This window comes from Cervus elaphus, chromosome 10, assembly GCF_910594005.1.
Source record: "Cervus elaphus chromosome 10, mCerEla1.1, whole genome shotgun sequence".
Taxonomy (NCBI): domain Eukaryota; kingdom Metazoa; phylum Chordata; class Mammalia; order Artiodactyla; family Cervidae; genus Cervus; species Cervus elaphus.
The window spans coordinates 41,151,394-41,172,331 of NC_057824.1; the positions used below are offsets into that span (position 1 = coordinate 41,151,394).

General features: G+C 53.3%; 2 protein-coding genes across 2 annotated transcripts; one reads left to right on the forward strand and one right to left on the reverse strand.

The window, feature by feature from the left end:
• Positions 1–325: 325 nt before the first annotated feature.
• LOC122701648 (apoptosis-associated speck-like protein containing a CARD) lies at positions 326–1,686 on the reverse strand. The gene is made up of 3 exons (XM_043914818.1): positions 1,306–1,686; positions 1,025–1,081; positions 326–689 (listed from the first exon to the last, which is right to left on the reverse strand). Exons 1-3 carry the CDS (start codon positions 1,577–1,579, stop codon positions 433–435), a joined length of 588 nt encoding a protein of 195 aa, XP_043770753.1. The 5' UTR covers positions 1,580–1,686; the 3' UTR covers positions 326–432.
• An 8,908-nt stretch (positions 1,687–10,594) lies between these two features.
• On the forward strand, positions 10,595–20,629 carry TRIM72 (tripartite motif containing 72). The gene is made up of 7 exons (XM_043914819.1): positions 10,595–10,809; positions 11,229–11,625; positions 14,653–14,748; positions 14,841–15,071; positions 15,536–15,558; positions 17,198–17,316; positions 18,411–20,629. Exons 2-7 carry the CDS (start codon positions 11,236–11,238, stop codon positions 19,019–19,021), a joined length of 1,470 nt encoding a protein of 489 aa, XP_043770754.1. The 5' UTR covers positions 10,595–10,809; positions 11,229–11,235; the 3' UTR covers positions 19,022–20,629.
• The last annotated feature ends 309 nt before the right edge of the window (positions 20,630–20,938 follow it).

Sequence of the window (20,938 nt, forward strand, 5' to 3'; positions counted from 1 at the left end):
CTAGTTGTGTCTGACTCTTGGTGACCCCATGGACTTCAGGATGCCAGACTTCCTTGTCAAATCCAGCCCCCCACAATTCCAGGCCCTTTGTTCATACCTATTTTAATTTTTAGACCTTGGCCACAAGGTTGACTCACAGTTCACACGTCTCAAGGGCAGACCCTTTAGGGTGGCATCGAAGGAGCCACCAAATGGTGAGTGAGGGACTATTCCATGTGACTGAGGCGGGAAGGGTGAAGTGTTTGGGGAGCTTGCTGTCCTGCGCTTGGATATGTAGCTCAGGCCCACATGTGCTTCCAGGCTGCAAGTAGGAAAACACACCACATACAAGTGGGATTTTCATGTATTGTGTATGAGAAAATCAGAGACTCCAGATAAGTTGGCTGGAACAGCCAGGGGTGGTATGTGGGAGCCATTGCTGGAGAAGGCGCCTTAGCTCTGCTCCAGGTCGTCCACCAGGTAGGGGTGGTTGTCCCTCAGGGCCTGGAGGAGCAGATCCTTGCAGGCCAGGTTCCAGGCTGGAGCAAAGCTGAAGAGCTTCCTCATCTTGTCCGAACTGGTGCGCTCCGCCCGCACTGCCTGGTACTGATCCTCTGTCAGGATCTTCCCGTACAGGGCATCCAGCACCCCATCCACAACTGTGACCCGTGCAATGAGGGCTGCCCGATGCTGGTCCACAAAGTGTAGTCCTGGGGTGAGAGGGAGGAGAGGGGCAAAGCTGGCACCCAGGGTGGGCACTGGAGCCTGTCTGTCCCTCTTGAACACTTTTCCTTCAAATTGCCCTGAATGCAACCCTAAGGGGCAGGGCTCAACAGGACCTACATAGAGTGGGATGCGCTTAACCTTACCTCCTTTTCAGCCAGACTTGGCCCCAGGAGTGTGAGTAGGTGAGTGGGAAGAGTTGGCCTAACTGCACGCCCTGAATGCTCTTGGCCTTGACAACAGATTGAGGCTGTGCAGGGGTGTGGTGGGGCGGGGCTGGTGAGGTGCCCAGGTAGGTGAGGTCAGGGATTGAAGGCCTTACCTGGCTTGGCTGTCTTCTGGAGAGGGGCCCTGACCTCAGCTGGCACGTTTCTAGGGCCTGTAAGAAAATGTTCAATGGTGTCTCCAAGTCTTTCTGAAGTCTCGGCCCGGAAGCCAAGGTCAGTACCCAGGGCAGGAAGCCTCCCTCGCAGAAGCTTTTATGAAGGGGTAGGAGGAACAGGAAGTGAAAGCGCCAGGAGAGGCAAAAGTTGGGGCTGGGAGGAGGGTGCAGATGAGGGGAGAGTGGCCTAGACCTCGGGGAGTGTGGCGGGGCACGCTTACCCTTGCTCATGGCCTCCTGCAGCTGCTCTGCCACCTCCTGCATGCCCATGTCGCGAAGCACAAGCGCCGTAAGTTCGGCGCCGTAAGCCTCCAGGTAGTAACTGACGAGCTTGTCGGTGAGGTCCACGGCGTCCAGGGGCAGCAGGGTCCCCCGGGGGATGCGTCCAAAGCCTTCCCGCAGCGGCACTGAAAGCAGCTTCATCTTGAACTTTTTGAACTCGTCTGCGGTCAGGTTCTCTAGCGCATCCAGGATGGCATCGCGCGTGCACCCCATGTCTCCGGGGTCCTCCGCTGCAGCCGCCACTTCCGCTCACTCCGGGTGTCTGCAGTTTGGAAAGCCTGCTCTGGGGCGGGACCAGAAACTCCCCGCCTTCTCCCAATTCCTGTCTCTGCCCCAGAACGTTGCCCTGGGTTGACTTCCGACTACCCTGCGCCTTCCCATCCTCTCCTGGCCATCGGGGGGCGCCCAGATCGCATCCTTTGGCTGATCTATGGGGGGGCGGGGCGGGGGGGGGGGTGCCCAGATCGCGTTATTTGGCTGATCTCTGAGGAGTGACCCAGGAGACCAGTGGAAAAGGGCTCATGGGTGGTGCCTGCCTCTCTAGGCTTGGACTAGCTAGCCAGATCAGGAACCTGGTTTACTGGGGCATCAGGGCTTTGAATCATGGAATTTTAGAGCCCTGAAATCTCCCTGTTTCCCTAAATCTTAGCATCCCCACTCAAATGTCATAGAATCAGAACCCTAACAGCCAGAACCAGGTAGCTTCCCAAATTCCACAAATTGGGCAGAAATGACGTGTCAAAAAGAGGGCAGAGGTAACTGTGTTTTCTCTCTTTGAGCCTCAGTTTCCTGATCTACAAAATGGGGATGATAACACTCCTTTGTCCACTTTGTAAATATTCCAACATAACATGGGCTACCTGATGGTGCCTGAAAAAAGTGTGTTAGTTGCTCATTTGTGTCCAACACTTTACGACCCCATGGACTGTAGCCCACCCGGCAGCCATTCCCTTCTCCAGGGGATCTTCCTGACCCAGGGAATGAACTCGGGTCTCCCACATTGAGGGGAGATTCTTTACCATCTGAGACACCAGGGAAGCCTGATGGTGTCTGAAACCTTGCCAAATACTTCCTGGGAGAGCTAGGATTTGGTCCCCCAGAAACTGAATTTCTTGGGGATTGATGACAAGAGACACTTGTAATGGTTGAGAAAATTCTTTACTGAAGGGAAAGTCATGGGTAGAGAGTCATTCTGGGGTCGACTTGACCCAGAAGAGTACATGCAAGGTGGTGCGGGCTGGCATTGGAGGCCAAGCCGAGGCTGGAACCGTTCACTTGCCTTTCACGTGGCTGGGAGGGCCCTGCTCCCCTGCCCCTGTGGACCACACCAGCCTGTCTTGTACCACATCCTGCCCCAATTCCGTCTCTGAGTTCCGGCTACATTGTCCTTTCAGTTCCGCAAATGTACCAGGGTCCTTTGCTTCTCCAAGCCTTGGCATATGCTATTCCCTTCACCCGAAACTCTCTTCCCTCACTCTTTGTCTAACAAACTTTCAGATTTTAGGTCTTAAGGTAAATGTTACTTTCTCTGGAGACCAAGTTCAGACGCTCTCCAATTCAAAACACCTGCTACTTATTTGTAACTCTTATAACAATTGTGACTAAATTGCAACTAGCTCTGTGTATTTGTTTAGTATCAGACTTCCCTGATAGGCTGTAAATGTGCTTGTCCAGCTCATTGTTATAATATGCAGCATCCAGAACAGTGCTGGGCCTATAGGAGCTCAATAATTTTTTTGTGGGATCAGTAGTGAGTGGAATAGGCCTCATGGCTCAAGGGAGATACCAGTAACTAAAGGTGTACCTTCCACAGAGTGAAAGTGAAAGTCACTCAGTCGTGTCTGACTCTGTGACACCCATGGACTATACAGTCCATGGAATTCTCCAGGCCAGAATACTGGAGTGAGGAGACGTTCCCTTCTCCAGGGGATCTTCCCAACCCAGGGATCGAACCCAGGTCTTCTGTATTGCAGGTGCATTCTTTACTAGCTGAGCCACAAGGGAAGCCCTACCTTACACACAAGCTCTTCAAAAAGAGGCAGTTTTGGGAATTCCCTGGCAGTCCAGTGGTTAGGACTTGACGCTTTCACTGCTGTGGGCTTGAAGCCATACAGTCTCCAGTTTTAATCCTGGCTGTCTTTCCTAGGTGGGTATGGGAATCCTACATTTCCCCCTCTCAGCTGGGTTGTAACGATTGCCATTCCTCCTAGTGCTGTGATCCTGACATTATTAGACATTTATTCACTTAATGGGGACCCATCTCCCCACCAAAACATGAGTTCTAGGAGAGCAGGGACCTTGCCTGGTTCACTGATGAATCTTCAGCATCAAGAGAGTGCCTGGGAGGACTTCCTGGGGGTCCCGTGGTGAATCCACTTGCCAATTCAGGGGACACGGTTCCATCCCTGGTCTGGGAAGATTCCACGTGCTGCAGGCAGCTAGCCCATGTGCTCTCAGGCCTGGGCTCTGCAACAAGAGAAGCCACTGCAAGGAGAAGCCCACGCACAGCAACTAGAGAATAGCCCCTGCTGGCCACAACTAGAGACTAGCCCCTGCTTGCCACAACTAGAGAAAGCCCACGAGCAGCAACAAACACCCAGCACAGCCAAATATGAATTAAAAATAAAATAGAGTTTGATTTAAAAAAAGAGTGCCTGAGACAGCAGATGCTCAGTGAAGATGTGCTGAACGAAGAAATGACTGAGGCTGTGTTTATGTGCAACACGTTGTATTCAAGAGCTTCCGGCAGAGTAGCAGGGCCTGCTCCCCATCCCTGTGCATGCTGCCCTCCATGGGCTGGACTGGGGAGTACTATGTACCAATATCCTCACCATGGGTGGCACTTATGGTCCAGAAGCCAGTGTTCCCTGAGCCGCTTCACTGATTTTTGTGCACTGTGGCCAGAAGGCTACATCTTCCTAGTCCACGTATTGATCGTGTCCCTCCTCTGCTTGAAAACCTCCTATGACCTCCTCAGTGCCCCCAGAATCAAGTCCAAGCTCTCTGGCTTGGCCTTTACGACTCTCGCTAACGGCCTCAGCAGCACCGTTGGCCTCTGGACCTCTGCATGTGCAGCAGTTGCTCTCTGCTTGGCCTCTTTTCCCTCCTGGTCTGCGTGATATGTTCCTGCTCTCCTCCAACATGCATCAGGAGTCACTTTGTCTAAGAAATAATAAAAAAAAAAATGAGCCCTATATATAGTCTGTGATCCTTCATATGCAGTATTTCTCAGCCTTCCAACAGTCCCCTTGGGATAGGGAACAGTGGCCCTATTGTACAAGTGAGAAGAGGCTCAGAGAGGTTGGAGGACTTGCCCAAGGTCACATAACTGAGGGATCATGCAGGTTGGCTGGCTGGCTTCTGGGCCTGGCCTCTGTCTGCTATTCCCAGTTGGCTTTTCTGTCCTCTCTGTGCGAAATGAATTATTCCTTGGCCACACTGGCTGGCGACCCCATGACCCCTTTCTCACTGTTTGTCGTACAGTGTCTGGTCTCTCTGCTTTCCTCACCAGACGGCGGGCTCCTTGAACATTCTTTCAGGTCCACAGCAGGCAGCACAAGACTTTGAACAGATTCCACCTCAATGAGACTTCATGAAATGACAAACAAATCCGAGAGTCTAGAATCATAGACGCCTATTCTTCATCCAGGGGGTCGAAAGAGTCAGACACGACTGAGCACAAATGCATGCACATGCACACACACACACGTGTAACTGAATCACTTTGCTGTACATCTGAAACATTGTAAATCAACTATACGTCAGTAAAAAATAAAAACTTTAAAAATTAAGAAAAAAATAGTATTAAAGATCTCCTATATACTCAACCTCATGGTAGGTGCTGTAGAAGATTAAGTAACAGTAGGTTCCATTTTTCAAATTTACTATATTCCAGGCATGTGCTAAACAATTAACATGCATAACCTCATTTAATCCTCCCAACAGCCCCATGAGGTATGTGTGTCTATCCCCCTACACAGAGGAGGAAACAAGTTTTCAGAAAGCCCTCTGGAAGCCTGCCCTGGTGGTAACATGAGGGAATACAGATGGAGCCACCTGACTCCTGGGCTCAAATTCCAAACTACGTCCTAAAAGTACCACTTTTGTTTTCAAAAACTGACAAATTGCAATGCAACCTCAACGTACACCAACAGAGGGATGGATAAAGAAGAGGTGGTACATATATACAATGGAATATTACTCAACCATAAAAGGAACAAAATCGTGCCATTTGCTGAGATGTGGATGGACCAAGAGATGGTCACCCAGAATGAAGTAAGTCAGAAAGAGAAAAACAAGTATATCTTAACGCATATATGTGGAATCTAGAAAAATGGTATAGATAAACTTATTTGCAAAGCAGAAATAGAGACCCAGGCGTAGAGAATGAAAGTATGGATACTAAGTGGGAAGGGATGGTGAGGTGGATTGGGAGATTGGGATTGACATATAATCACTACTATGTATAAAATAGACAACTAACGAAAACCTACTGTATAGCAGAGGGAGCCCTACCCAGTGTTCTGTGGTGACCTAAATGGCAAGAAAATCCAAAAATCCGAAAAGATGTTTGTATACATACAGCTGATTCACTTCGCTGTATGGCAGAAGCTAACACAACATTGTAAAGCAACTATACTCCAATAAAAAAGGAAAAAAAAATTGTATGTTTATGACAAAAAATGATAGATTGCTTAGAGAGATAATGCATCTGGGAACATAAGCCTCCTCTACACTGTCCGACACGCCCTTAGGAGGGCAGATGTTGCAATACTAGAAAGGATAATGTTACTATTCTCCACTTGGCAGAATGCTCCAGAAACTTAGAGAGCACATTCAGAAGACCCTGGAATAGTGGGAAAAACAAGTGACAAGGGGTATCAGACCCTTTCAGATTTGGCTCCCAAGTCCTCTGCCTCTTCTCTGTGTGACTCTGTGGTCACAGCCCTTCTCTGGAGTCTGCACTCACCAGGCCACAGGTATTGGTGCTCTGAGAACAGTGACTTCTCTAGGGAACCCCCAGGAGGTAGACCCAGAGCGGGCTTGTTCTTGGAGATTGGAGGGTGGCTTTCCCTTGTGGGGATGGGGGATAGGAGTCCTGGGCAACTCTCTGGGAAGCCATGGGAATCCCTGCTCCCTTGACCCTCCTTTTCTGGGGGAAGTACTCAGAGTTCTGAGCTTTGACTCCTGGCAGGAAAGAACCACCAGGTCTCACCTCAGGCCAAGCTTCTTGCCCCCTGCACTAAGCCAGACCAGCTGGGGTTGGTAAGATGTTTCCTGGGTGTGACCTGACCCCCTTTGCCCCCAACAGAAGTAATTCTTTGATTGCTGGAGCCAGATTGCACCCCTGGGGCCAGAAGGACCACAGACTGCCAAGACATGGGGCAAGGCATTTAATCTTTTTGTGCCTCATGGCTTCAGTTAAGATAGGAGCAATGATGGGATTGTTATGAGGTTATAAATGGATTAAGAATTGTGTACTTCTTGGAACAGGGCTAGTACAGAGTCTGTGCTTTTGTCATTGTTACAGTTTTTTAGCTTCAGTTTCCCAATCAGTGATGTGGGGATGGTGTTACTGACCCTACTGGAGTGTAAGGAAGATACATTGGAAAAATTAATAGTAATAATTGTAATAATATCAATGTCAACAATATTGAACATTTTGTATGGGCCTGACATTGTTCAAAAACTTTTCTATGAATTGGCCTGTTGAATCTTCATAACAATCCAATAGTCTTGATAGTAATCCTGATGTGATCCCTATTTTACAGATAAGAAAATCAGGTTGAATGACTTGCCCAAGGTCACACAATGAGGAAAGAGCAGTCAAGATTTGAATGTTGTAGGGACAGTCGTCAGGGGGCTTCCCAGGTGGCTTAGTGGTAAAGAATCTGCTTGCCAATGTAGGAGATGCAAAAGATGAGGGTTCAATCCCTGGGTCGAGCAGATCCCCTGGAGGAGGAAATGGCAACCTAGTCCATCCAGTATTCTTGTCTGGGAAATCCCATGGACAGAGAAGCCTGACGGGCTACAACCCATGGGGTCCCAAAGAGTTGGACATCACTGAACACACACACACACAGAGTGGCAGTCATAGCTTCCTAAATCCTTGGTGCCAGAACACTCTCCTCGGTGTTCATTCAGTTTACTACCTATTTAGTTTTTTATTCATCTAGATAATAATTTCATCCTCATAACAAACTTCCAGGCATGAGGGTTTATTATCCTACTTATCCTTATATTGTAGCTGAAAGATGCTGCAGGTATGCACTCATCTCCACCTGCTTCCTGTTTGGAGAAGTGGAACTTTCTTGGATTTCTCAGGGTTCTGGGAAAAAGCCCTACCACCCTATTTCCCTATGGCTACTCACATAACCAGGAGAATTAAATCTGTAGTCATGTATATAGTTAATTGAGTTCAGTTCAGTTCATTTGCTCAGTCGTGTCCGACTCTTTGCAACCCCATGGACTGCAGCACGCCAGGCTTCCCTGTCCATCACCAACTCCCAGAGCTTGCTCAAACTCATGTCCATCAAGTCAGTGAGGCCATCCAACCATCTTATCCTCTGTCATCCCTGTCTCCTCCTGCCTTCAATCTTTCCCAGCATCAGGGGCTTTTCCAATGAGTCAGTTCTTCGAATGAGGTGGCCAAAGTATTGGAGTTTCAGCTTCAGCATCAGTCTTTCCAATGAATATTCAGGACTGATTTCCTTTAGGATGGACTTGGTTGGATCTCCTTGCAGTCCAACGGACTCTCAAGAGTCTTTTCCAACACCACAGTTCAAAACCATCAATTCTTTGACGCTCAGCTTTGTTTATGGTCCAGCTCTCACATCCATATATAACTACTCAACTAGATGGACCTTTGTTGGCAAAGTAATGTCTCTGCTTTTTAATATGCTGTCTAGGTTGGTCATAGCTTTTCTTCCAAGAAGCAAGCATCTTTTAATTTCGTGGCTGCAACCACCATCTGCAGTGATTTTAAGAGCCCAAGAAAATAAAGTCTCTCACTGTTTCCATTGTTTCCCCATCTATTTGCCATGAAGTGATGGGACCAGCGCCATGATCTTAGTTTTTTGAATGTTGAGTTTGAAGCCAACTTTTTCACTCTCTTCTTTCACTTTCATCAAGAGGCTCTTTAGTTCCTCTTCACTTTCTGCCATAAGGATGGTGCTATATAATACAGCTATTAATATAGTTAATTGCTCTGATCCAAAAGAATCATAAAACCTCACTTATCTCTTCCTGAGACACCCAAATGATTACAGCCTGAACAAAGTTCCCAGATTAATCCCCCAAGGTACCAGGAAGCCTGGAGCAGCTTCCTAAGATGGCCAGCATGCAACATGCAAGAACTTAACATGCAAGTGTTTAAGGAATGAGGGACTTCCCTGGTGGTCCAGTGGTTAAGAAACTGTCTCACAGTGCGGGGGGCATGGGTTTGATTCCTAGTTGGGGAGTTAAGATCCCATCTGTGTGTGTGTTCAGTCACTCAGTCGTGTCCAACTCTTAGCGACCCCGTGGACTGTACCCACCACCCGCCCCCCCCCCCCACCCCAGGCTCCTCTGTCCATGGGATTTTCCTGGCACAATAATGAAGTGGGTTGCGATTTCCTCCTCCAGGAGAAAGATCCCACATGCTGCGAAGCAACTAAGTCCAAGCACCACATCTAAAGTGCGCCATAATTTAAGATTCCAAATGATGCAACGGAAGATTCTGGCATGCAGCAGCCAAGACCCGATGTAGCCAAATAATTAACTAAAAAAATAGAAGGAATGAGCCGCAGAACTTAAGAGGTGAGTCACAAAAGAGAAGGTGTGCTAGGAGCTCTCTGGCTTCTGTGGAGATTTATTTACTTGCCAAAAAGTTGAAGTGTGATGACCTTGAAGAAGGGGAGCAGGGGACAGCTGCCTCCTCCTTTATAATCAGGGGAAATAATTCCACCTTGTTTCTCACCTATGGTGGGGGTGTCTGGTTACTCTCGTGGGACAATTGATCTGACTGTTATGGAAACTCAGACTAACAGAGACAGAGAGTGGTCGAGGGGGAAATAAGTCCAGGAAAAGGCTGAGAGGTCAGAAGAGAAGGACAGAGTGAGTCCTTGTGATTATTCATTCATTGAGTGTTTACTGAGCAACTGCTGTGTGCCCCAGACTTTGTTGGAAGTTGGAGAGGAGCAGTGAACAAAAATTATCTTCTGGTAGGAGAAGACAAGACAAGAAACTAACAAATGAAATATGTATGTGTCAGATTGTGATAAATGTTATGGAGAAAAATAAATTGAGGAAGGAAGATGTGAGATTTAAAATCAGGGAGTTAGGAAAAGCCCCACTGAAAATGGTGACATGGGGGAATGATCGGGGCGGGGGGGAGGTGGTCACGCCATAACTGTGTTTTATTTATATTTTAATGTGTTAGTTTCTGCTGTACAACAAAGTTTATCAGCTCTAACTATACATACATCCCCTCTCTCTTGAGCTGCCCTCCCATCCCCTCATCCTACCCCTCCAGGTCTTCACAAAATATCAAGCTGAGCTCCCTTGCTATGCAGCAGCTTCCAATAACAGGGTTTTCAAGAATGTTCCATGCAGAGGGGTTAGAAGTGCAAAGGGCAAGGCTGGAGTGAGCAGGGGGAGAGGTGAGCGATGAACAGGTTAAGAGGACTTTGGTTTTTATGCTGAATGCAATTTACACTGAGATCTGAAGGATAAGCCTTGAGGCTCCCAGAGCAGGGTTGAGTTTTGACCTCCGGCTCTGGATTCTGTTCATTCATTAATTCAACTGTCCCTCTGTCATTCCTTTCCTGAGCACTTAGGGAGGCCCACGTGGCCCCAGGGCTTGTGCTGAGCACTGGAGACTCCAAATGGGGAAAGACCCTCCCCTCAGTCCTGCAGGAAGGAAAGCTTTAGGGGTTGGAGGAGATTCTGTCCTGTGCCACTCCATGCCTTAACTTTGGGGAATAAGTGGGTGATAAGCTGGGGAGGGGGCCACAGGCAGGGAAGAGGGGAGGCTGGAAATGGTGAAGTTGGGGAGCAAGCGGAGACTCCTTCCAATCATGTTTGTCTTTTCTGTGGTTTCAGAGGCCCTGTCTCTCTGCTAGCTCTGAGTTCTGGCTCCAGGCTGGGCCGGGGACAGCAGAGTGTGATGGGCCAGGACAGGTGGCCCTACCATGTGACGCTTGTCCGCTGACCGCTCAGTCCTCACTTTTAGAGCGGTTTCCAGAAGTGATGAGAGGGGATGGGCCAGGCAAGCTATATATAGTCCTGGGGCTCAGCCTGGGAGGGTCTGTCTGTCTGCTCTTCACCGTGCACCCATCACCATCCTTGCTCTGAGCTTGGTACTTGCTTCTCTTCAGACACAGCTCTGAGCCGCCTACAGTTAGGCTTGACCTTAACTGGGCCTCTTGGGAGTCTCTTTTTAGCCAAGACCTCCAACCAGACCTGTGAGTCCTGGGGTCCTGGTGGGGGATGGTGGCTGGGGAGAAGGGGAAGGGGGGGGACAGGGGGACAGGGGCTTGCTGCGAGTCCTGGAGGCATGAGAGAAGAGGAGAGGGCGGGGACTCTGGAGAATTTGGGGTTGGGGCTGAGGCCAGGGGCCAAGTCAGGGGAAAGACACTTGGGGGTAGGACGGTGTTGGAAAGCCAGCCTCAAGTTTAGGAACGGTGGGGGTTGAGCCAGGTCCCTGACAGGGGCTGGGGCTGAGAACTGCGGTTGAGACTGCCTTTGGGCCTGAAAGGGAGTTTCCCTTTCTCCTTTGGCCTGAGCCAGGGTCCCTCTGTGTGTGAGATGAGAGGCCTCTAGAGGTTGGGCCCGGGGCGCGGCCCCCGACCGAGTCTCCCTGACAGACCCCTCCTCCACGCAGGCCCGCCATGTCGGCCGCGCCCGGCCTCCTGCACCAGGAGCTGTCCTGCCCGCTATGTCTGCAGCTGTTCGACGCGCCCGTGACGGCCGAGTGCGGCCACAGCTTCTGTCGCGCCTGCCTGAGCCGCGTGGCCGGAGAGCCGGCGGCGGACGGCACGGTGCTCTGCCCGAGCTGCCAGGCCCCCACGCGGCCGCAGGCGCTCAGCACCAACCTGCAGCTGGCGCGCCTGGTGGAGGGGCTGGCGCAGGTGCCGCAGGGCCACTGCGAGGAGCACCTGGACCCGCTGAGCATCTACTGCGAGCAGGACCGCGCGCTCGTGTGCGGCGTGTGCGCCTCGCTCGGCTCTCACCGCGGCCACCGCCTGCTGCCGGCCGCCGAAGCCCACGCGCGCCTCAAGGTGCGGGCCCCTCCAGCGGGGATCCGGGTCGGATGGGATGGTTGGACGGGTCGGGGTCGGGCCGATCCGGCCTCGGAGCTTCAGGGCCCGGGGCGCCTGGAGGTGCCAGGGACGCGGGCGGGGCGGGGCGGCTAGGGAAGATGAGCTGAAGGCGGAGCCTGGCGGAGACCAGAGCCTGGAAGAAGCGCTCCGAGACTGGCCTCGGCGAGACGAGCGCGGCCGCTGGAGCGCACGCGGGGATGCGGGAGGAGCGCAGCGGCAGAGCGGAGTCTGCCTTGCTGGGGCCCGAGCGGAGGACAGGGTAGGTGCCCGCGGCCCACGCGAACAGGCTTGGTGCTGGGCGTAGCCCTGGATAAGAGGGGCCTCGTTGGCCGGGACCGCCACGCTCCCGCGCCCCTGGAGCTGCCAAACTTGTAATGGCCTGACAGTTACCAGATGGAGCTTCACCCAAAGGGACCTGGGAGGCCAAGGCAAGCCTGTGCACGCAACTCTGTGCACAGCCCCGGGGTGGTACCGAGACCCAGGTGCAGGCTGTTTTTGTGGTTGGCGCTGGAGGTTCTGAACGCCTCCAGACTCCACACACGGTTGTGCGCGCCCCGAGGTTTGCCATCTCCGCGGATGCCCAGACACTGGCAAATGCAGACGCAGGCACACGCTGGCTCGCCTGGCGTACGTGTGGTAGATCACACTCGTGTAGAGCTACAGGAGTGTATGTGTATACACAGGCCCAGGGAGATATGTCATGAAGCCATTTATAGGGTTGTTGGAAGAATAAACGACAGGTGCAGGGCCTGGGGGAGGCGGGGTCCGGAGGCTTGGAGCAGTCCACGATCTCTGCGATGGAGAAGCTGCCACTCTCTTCTCCAGGCGGCTGTTGAGGGTGGTGGTGGTGGTGGTAATCTTTGCCCATAAACGTCAGCGTTGCAAGACACTTCTCTTTGGTCTCCAGACTTCTAGATGGGGTAGACCCCGCCCTTAAGCCCATCAAATCCTCCAGGGGCCCAGCCTCACCGTCCCTCCCGCTCCAGCATTGCCAGTCCCTCGGGGTGCTCTCTGGTAGTCTCCTAGGCAACTGCAGGAGGCTCCACCTCCCAGGAGCCCACCCAACCCAGACTCCCCTCTGCTGGTGACCCTAGAACTCCTATCCTCATCCATCTTTACCTGCAAAAAGAGAAGAGAGTCCATGAAGTGGAACGGGGCACCAGGAAGCCCAGGAGCCTCAAAGGGGCAGGCGGGTTGGGATACAGTCTTTCAGAGTCTGCATCAGTCCACCCTAAGCCCCAGGGAGGGGGTAGCTGGAGGTTTGAAGTAAAGATCCCTGGAAGGAGGGGGAAAACTGAAAGTGTGTCTGACTCTTTGTGACCCCATGAACTGTACCCTACCAGGCTGCTCTGTCCATGGAATTCTCCAGGCAAGAATACTGGAGTGGGTTGCCATTTCCTTCTCCGGGGAATCTTCCCAACCTAGGGATCGAACCCATGACTTCCACATTGCAGGCAGATTCTTTACTATCTGAGCCACATGGGGGACAAGAAACCTGGGGTAGGGCAGAACACCTGGGTCCTTGGGGAGGAAGAGGTCCAGAGACCACGTGCCAAGACTCAAGAGTGGTTGAATGGGATCTGCTGGGCAACCAGGGACTCACAACCCCCAAAGTCATGCGGCCTCCCCCTGCTTGCCTCGGAGTAGAAGGACACTAGCCTCTTGGTGAGACCCATCATGCACTGTGTTGAGCACTGTTCCCCACACCTCCTCACCAGGGGATGCTCCAAGAGCCTTCTTTGTTCAGCCCCCAGCCTCTAGGGTGCCATCATGCTTGTCCCCATGGCTCAGCCCTGTCACCCATGAACATCAGACGGCTGAGAGCCTCCAAGGCCACGCTGCCCTGCAGCAGACAGGGTTGTGGCCCTGGAAGATGTCTGGGGATGGAGACTGACCTGGCAGCTGGCCACAGTAGCCCATGGTCCAATTTCAGGGAGGACTCATAGCAAACAGTGCCTAGAGGGTCTCCTAGTTTCCTTTAGAGGAGGTGGGGAAGAGGCTGCCAATTTGTCCCCAAGACCACAGATAAGGTAGGTGGGGGATAACCGTTCCCATTCTGCAAAAGAGGAAAATTGAGGCTGGAAGTAAGGGCGACAGGACTGGAACAGTCTGATTCCAGGGCCGTGCACCTCCCAGCAAACTGGCTTTGGCTGGATGTGTTAGGAACTCCCCTATGCCTGCATTTCAGGATCCCAAACTGACAGAATAGGAGCTGGCCCACAGGTTTGTTTGGTTTGTCCATGCAGAAGACATTGTTTTTAAGCTTTTGGCCATGCTTGATCCCATGCACTGCCGTGGGATCCACCTGCAATGCAGGAGACTGGGGTTCAATCTCTGGGTTGGGAAGATCCCCTGGAGAAGAGAATGGCTACCCACTCTAGTATTCTTGCCTGGAGGATTCCATGGACAGAGGAGCCTGGTGGGCTACAGTCCATGAGGTCACAAAGAGTTGGACACAACTGAGCAACTCATACTACACTACTATCCTCAGAGCCTACAAGTGTGCAGGGAGGCTGGTTAGAGGGTTTTGCTAAGATTCTGCTTTTAGGTACAGGGTGAAGGCAGGAATAGGAAGAGGCTGCCTGTCTCCTGTACACATCCTCCACTAACCCCTGAAACCGGCTATTGTGCCAAGCCCTTACCTCTCCGGGGGAGGAGACCCAACTACATCTGTGATCATCGTCTTCCCAAAGATCTATGCTGAGGGGCTGCCTGCTGGGGGGATGCAATCAGGGAAGACAAGGCTGGGGAGGACTTAACAGAGACAGACAATGGAGGGTGAGACATTCCAGATCTCAGAACCGGTACTGGCAAGTGCCTGAGACCAGCAAGTGTGTTTGGGGGATGATAAGTTGCCAGCCTGGCTGGAAGAGGAGCTGGCATTGAGGCTGAGCCAGAGAGGGTGGGTTAAGGCGGGGAGGTGTGGGTTTGGTGGGGGAGGTGGGCGGTAGCATCACTTCTTTATATCTGCCCTCCCCCCACCAGACGCAGCTCCCACAGCAGAAGATGCAGCTGCAGGAGGCATGTATGCGGAAGGAGAAGAGCGTGGCCCTGCTGGAGCATCAGCTGCTGGAAGTGGAGGTGAGGGACTCGTCCCAGCAGAGCCCGGGGACTGGGGGTCCAGGCTGGGGGCCCCCAGTCAAATGCTCTTTCTTGTCTGCCCCCCGCCCCAGGAGACAGTGCGTCAGTTCCGGGGGGCAGTGGGGGAACAGCTGGGCAAGATGCGTTTGTTCCTGGCTGCCCTGGAGGGCTCCTTGGACCGTGAAGCTGAGCGAGTGCGGGGTGAGGCGGGGGTCGCCTTGCGGCGGGAGCTGGGGAGCCTGAACTCTTACCTGGAGCAGCTGCGGCAGATGGAGAAGGTGCTGGAGGAGGTGGCAGACAAGCCACAGACAGAATTCCTCATGGTGAGCACTGGATGGCTTCCCTCTGGCCCTCAGCCAGGGTTTAGGCTTTGGAGACCTCATTCTGTTGTCACATAGGGACCCCGAGATCCAGAGACAGGCAGGGATGAGCCAGGGTCACACACCGAGGAGGGGTGCGCCCCAGGATGGCCTTTATGCTTGTTTAGGTGGGGCACTGCACAAGGACGCTGTACCTAAGAGGGCATCATTTGTATCATAGAGGTTGTAGATCTGCATATTTATTAGGATACTTTTTTATCAGGTAGAATTAGTTTCTTGAGGAAGGTGGTAGTTTTTTCTAATTCATACAGTAAAGGGCTAGGGGTGGCCTTGAATTCTGGGTTTCCTTTGCCTTTTCTGACTTTTCCTGACCCCGCACCCAGCATTTCTGTGTTCTGCCCCAGCCTCAGAAGCCCCCAGTGTCCCCACTGCCTGCTCATCTCCATTCTCTTTTTCTCTCTTTCCAGAAATACTGCCTGGTGACCAGCAGGTGAGATCAGCCTGGCCCTGCCCGCTTTCCCACCTTGCCCTTGTCTGCCAGGGACACCGGCTGGTTCACCCTCTCCTCCCGTTCAGTCGATGGGGATTCCCCTGCCCTTTGTGTGGACATGAACTTGACCTGTCTTTGTCCTCAGGGACCTCCCAGACCAGCGCTGGAGACAGATGCGGGCAGGGACACAGGCGTCACTCAGTGCTGCTGTCGGGGGGGTGGTGGCGGGGCCAGGCTTTCCAAAGGTGTGCACGTTAGAGCTGGATGCTGAAGGAGTGAACAGGCTTCCCAGGTGGTGCTGGTGGTAAAGAACCTGCCTGCCGATGCAGGAGACGTAAGAGACGTGGGTTTGATCCCCGGGTTGGAAAGATCCCCTGGAGGAGGGCATGGCAACGCACTCCAATATTCTTGCCTGGAGAATCCCATGGACAGAGGAGGCTGGTGGGCTACTGTCCATAGAGTTGCAAAGAGTCAGACATGACTGAAGCGACGTAGCATGCAAGTAGAGGGTTGGTGGAAGAGCGTTGGAGGCAGAGGGAACAGCAAGTGCAGACTGCTAAGAGAAGCGAAGATGAAGCTGGTGTGGCTGGAGGGGGTCAAACTGTGAAGGGGGTAGGAGCTGGACCTTATCCCAAGAGAAGGCTTTGAAAAAATTCTGGTAAAATTTGGCAAAATTTTGGTAAAATCTGGCTTAGTGGTAAAGAATCTGCTGGCCAATGCAGGGGGAGTGGGTTTAATCCCTGGGTCAGGAAGATCCCCTGGAGGAAGAAATGGCAACCCACTCCAGTATTCTTGCCTGGAAAATCCCATGGACAGAGGAGCCTGATGGGCTGCAGTCCAGTTCAGTTCAGTTGCTCAGTTGTGTCCATCTTTGTGACTCCAGGGATTGCAGCAAGCCAGGCTTCCCTGTCTATCACCAGCTCCTGGAACTTGTTCAAACTCATGTCCACAGAGTCAGTGATGCCATTCAACCATCTCATCCTCTGTCGTCCCCTTCTCCTCCTGCCTTCAATCTTTCCCAGCATCAGTGTTTTTTTCCAATGAGTCAGCTCTTCGCATCAGGTGGCCAAAGTATTGGAGTTTCAGCTTCAGCATCAGTCCTTCCAAATGAATATTCAGGACTGATTTCCTTTAGGATTGGCTGGTTTGATCTCCTACAGTCCATGGGCTCGCAAAAGAGTTGGACATGACTTAGAGACTAAATAACAAAAACAACAAAATATACATAACATAAAATTTACCATTTTAACCAATTTTTTTTCCCTCACCGCGTGGCTTGCAGGATCTTAGTTTCCCAACCAGGGATCGGCAGTGAAAGGGTAGAGTCCTAACCACTGGACTGTCAGGAAATCTTACCCTGGTTTTTTTTTTTTTTTAAGAGTACATTTTAAGTACAGTGGCATTAAGTACATTCACATTGTTGTGTAACTATCAGCACCATCCATCTCACACCTTTTTCATCTTTCCAAACTAATGAAAACAGAAGGGCTTTAAACCAGGGTGTGATGGGGGCACATCCTGGAACTTGACCACAGCTCCTTCCTCCTGTCTTCTGGGCACTGCCCCTGCCCTCCCCCAGCTCTGTGCCTCTTCCAGGGAGTCCCTCCACCGACCCTTCCTCCCTTCTCCCCACCCCCAGGCTGCAGAAGATCCTGGCAGAGTCACCACCACCGGCCCGTCTGGACATCCAGCTGCCCATCATCTCAGATGACTTCAAATTCCAGGTGTGGAGGAAGATGTTCCGGGCTCTGATGCCAGGTACTGGGAGGGGCTCACCCTGGGTTTGTGCTTGTGATGGTGTGGTTGATGGGAGGCCCCAGCCGCATACAGAGAGGCCTCTCAATCCCAAATGGGGAGGTCACCCTAGAAGGTGCCCACTGCCCCTTTCCCTCGGGGTTAGCACCCTTGTAACCTGTGCTCAGAGAAGGACTTTAAAGGGCATGGGGTTTTCAGGTGGGTGATTGACATGGAGAGGGCATTGCTTTGTTTTTGGCTGTGCCACTGGATATTAGCTGGGGCATGGAGGCTCTTCCATCTTCACTGTGGCATGTGGAATCTTTACTTCCTGGCTGTGGCATTTAGTTCTCCAACCAGGGCTCAAACCTCAGGTGCCCTGCATTGGGAGTGCAGAATCTTAGCCACTGGACCACCAGGGAAGTCCTGACAGTAAGTCCTGCTTACTGAAAGGATGCTACTGCCGGCAGCAGGTGAAGCTGGGGCCTGGGTTTGAGCCCTGCATGACCCACGGACCATCCCTGCCCCTGCTGGCCAGTGGGGATGATACCCGCTGCTAACTGGGAGCTGAGGACCTGTGGAGCTGGAACCCTGGGGTCAGACACCGACTCTGGCCTGTGGCCGGGGAGACCCAAGGGCTCACTCATCCTCTTCTCCGCAAGAGCTAGAGCCCATTGGGGAGCTAGAGCTCCAGCAGATGTATACCCGGCCTCACTGGGGGGAATGGAGGGACCTCTGCTTTAGCCAAGAGAAGACTAAGGCCCAGAGATTGGTCAAACCTGACTTGGTCACACAGCGGGGTGAGGTTGAGACTAGCTTAGGACCAGGCTTCCTGACTACCTCCTGCTCTAAGGCCTTAGATGGTGAGTGCCACGGCCCTGTATCCACTTAGTCCTCCCCACAGCCCTGGAAGGAGGGAATTATGGTCTCATTTTACAGCTGAACAAACTGAAGCCTTGAGAGGTGTGGCCTTTGGCCCGAGTCTGTAAGCCGAGGCGGGGATCACTGCCCAGAGATGCTGGGAGGATGAGAAGAGCTGCGCCCCCGACAGGCGGGTTGGGAGAAGGCTCGCAGGGAAGCCCACCCGCAGGGTCTGACCCGCTTCCTTCCGGTGGCAGCGCTGCAGGAGCTGACCTTTGACCCGAGCACGGCCCACCCGAGCCTGGTGCTGTCCAACTCGGGCCGCCGCGTGGAGTGCTCGGAGCAGAAGGCGCCGCCGGCCGGAGAGGACCCTCGCCAGTTCGACAAGGCGGTGGCGGTGGTGACGCACCAGCTGCTCTCCGAGGGCGAGCACTACTGGGAGGTGGAGGTGGGCGACAAGCCTCGCTGGGCGCTGGGCGTGATCGGCGCTCAGGCCGGTCGCCGCGGCCGGCTGCACGCGGTGCCCTCGCAGGGGCTCTGGCTGCTCGGGCTGCGCGACGGCAAGATCCTGGAGGCTCACGTCGAAGCCAAGGAGCCGCGCGCGCTGCGCACCCCGGAGAGGCGGCCCACGCGCATCGGGATCTACCTGAGCTTCGGCGACGGCGTCCTCTCCTTCTACGACGCCAGCGACCCCGACGCGCTGGAGCTGCTCTTCGCCTTCCACGAGCGCCTGCCGGGGCCCGTGTACCCCTTCTTCGACGTGTGTTGGCATGACAAGGGCAAAAATGCGCAGCCGCTGCTGCTCGTGGGGCCAGACGTCGGCGGCGGTGGCAGCGGCGGCGGCAGCGGCGGCGGCTCGGAGGCTTAAGCTGCCCGTTGGGTTCGGGGAGGGGTGAGGGGCCCTGCCGGGCTGGTCGGGGTCGCCGGGGTTGCAGGCAGGGCGGAGGGGGTTGGGGACGGGACTCCAAACATTCTGAGAAGTTGGGGGTTGGCATGTGCCGGGGACCGCCAGCCAGGGGTTGGGGTGGTGATGGGAAGGGAAGACCTGAAGTCAGGTCAATGGAGAAACTCTAGCTGGGGAACCGGGAAGCCCCAACGATCGGGGAAGAGTTGAGATTGAGGAAGGGTCGGGGGCGCTTGGGGAGGTGGGAGGGGAGGAGCTGGAGAACTCTGCGGGAGTCAGGAGGCCCGGAAGCCTCCCGCTCCTTTCCGCCTTGCGGGGCCTCTGAAGTCGGCTCTGGTCTCACCACCGCAAGGGCCTTCCACTGGGGTGATTCTCCAACTGGAGCATATGCACCAAAATCACCTTTTCAGAGCACCTCGCAATGCTTTGGCTAAAGCCCAGATGGCAGAATTTCTGGTTCAGTAGGTCAAGGGTGGGTCAAAAGTGGGCCTTTCTAGCAAGTCCTCAGGGACAGCTGACGTTGCCTCTCACAAGCTGGATCACACCTGAAGCGTTGCTGACTCAGCTGGACTTCTGTTCAGTCAGCTCGCTCTTACACAGAGTTATCACGAAGCTGTCAGCCACGAGGCATAGAAAACCCAAAATACATTCCTCCAGGCCACAGCCATTTAGAAACTGTCAGAGCCTGTGTGCAAAATCGCTTCAGTTGTCTCCGGCTCTTTGCAACCCTGTGGACTGTAGCCCGCCAGGCTCCTCTGTCCATGGGGATTCTCCAGGCAAGAGTACTGGAGTGGGTTGCCATGCCCTCCTCCAGGGGATCTTCCAGACCCATGGATCGGACCCGCGTCTCCTGCATTGGCAGGCGGATTCTTCACCACTAGTGCCACCTGGGAAGCCAGAGCCTCTGCTGGGTGAATAAACCGACCCCCCCATTTATTGCCCTTTGCCTCTGGATTATGTTGACTGAATGTCTCAGACGTGGAGGACACCCCCCCCCCCCAATTGCTAACCAAGAGAAAGAGCCCTGCCCCAGGGGCCTGATGCTTGAGAAGGAGAGGAAGCCCCCATCTCATCACCCTCCCTCCCCGAGTTGCTTCCTTACGTGTGAACATTTTTTTTAGGCCTTTGGGCCTAAAATAACCACTGAAGCCAAGAGTGGGAGCCCCTCTTCCTTGGAGGGAGAGGCTTTGGGGGTTCAGGCAGGTGGGACTGCTGCCCCTCCCATCCTAAGGAAGGATGAAGACCTGGGGCCATTTGCTGTCACCAGTGGGGTCGCTGCTGCTGCTGCTATGTGAGGTCTGGGGCCCCCTGGCAACTGACGCCAGTGTGGGAATTTTCTGGGGGTGGAGGGGAGAGGAAGGTGTAGGGTAAGAAAGGCCTCAGGATCTGGCTGGGGGTGTGCTTCTGGCCGCATCTCCCAGAGGAAGGCCTGTTGTGCCCTGGCTCCGGGACACAGAAGAGAGGATTCGTCTGAGAAGCTCTTTCTTGTTAGAAAATAAAACCGTTAAGTGAAGGGATTCGTTGGTGGTCAAATCCAGCAGCATGAATAAACACGATTATAGTTTGACTCCCGTATTAAATCTGTGTCAAGAGATGACTGATCTATTGCTAGGCAGTATGGGTGACTCAGATGATAAAGAATCTGTCTGCAGTTCCAGAGACCAGGGTTTGATACCTGGGTCGGGAAGATCCCCTGGAGAAGGGAATGATAACTTATTCCAGTATTCTTACCTGGAGAGTTCCATGGACAGAGGAGCCTGGCAGGCTACAGTCCATGGGGTCACAAAGAGTCAGACACAACTGAGCGACTACACTTTCACTTTCTTTCATGTGGGCTTCTCCAGTGGCTCAGGGGTAAAGAATCTGCCTGCCAATGCAGGA

Coding starts and splice junctions, on each gene's coding strand:
- TRIM72 (XM_043914819.1), top strand. CDS start 11,236: ATGTCGGCCGCGCCCGGCCTCCTGCACCAGGAGCTGTCCTGCCCGCTA. Junction 14,749..14,840: donor ATCAGCTGCTGGAAGTGGAG/GTGAGGGACTCG, acceptor CCCCCGCCCCAG/GAGACAGTGCGTCAGTTCCG. Junction 15,072..15,535: donor CACAGACAGAATTCCTCATG/GTGAGCACTGGA, acceptor CTCTCTTTCCAG/AAATACTGCCTGGTGACCAG.
- LOC122701648 (XM_043914818.1), bottom strand. CDS start 1,579: ATGGGGTGCACGCGCGATGCCATCCTGGATGCGCTAGAGAACCTGACC. Junction 1,082..1,305: donor GCAGGAGGCCATGAGCAAGG/GTAAGCGTGCCC, acceptor ATTTTCTTACAG/GCCCTAGAAACGTGCCAGCT. Junction 690..1,024: donor CCAGAAGACAGCCAAGCCAG/GTAAGGCCTTCA, acceptor CTCTCACCCCAG/GACTACACTTTGTGGACCAG.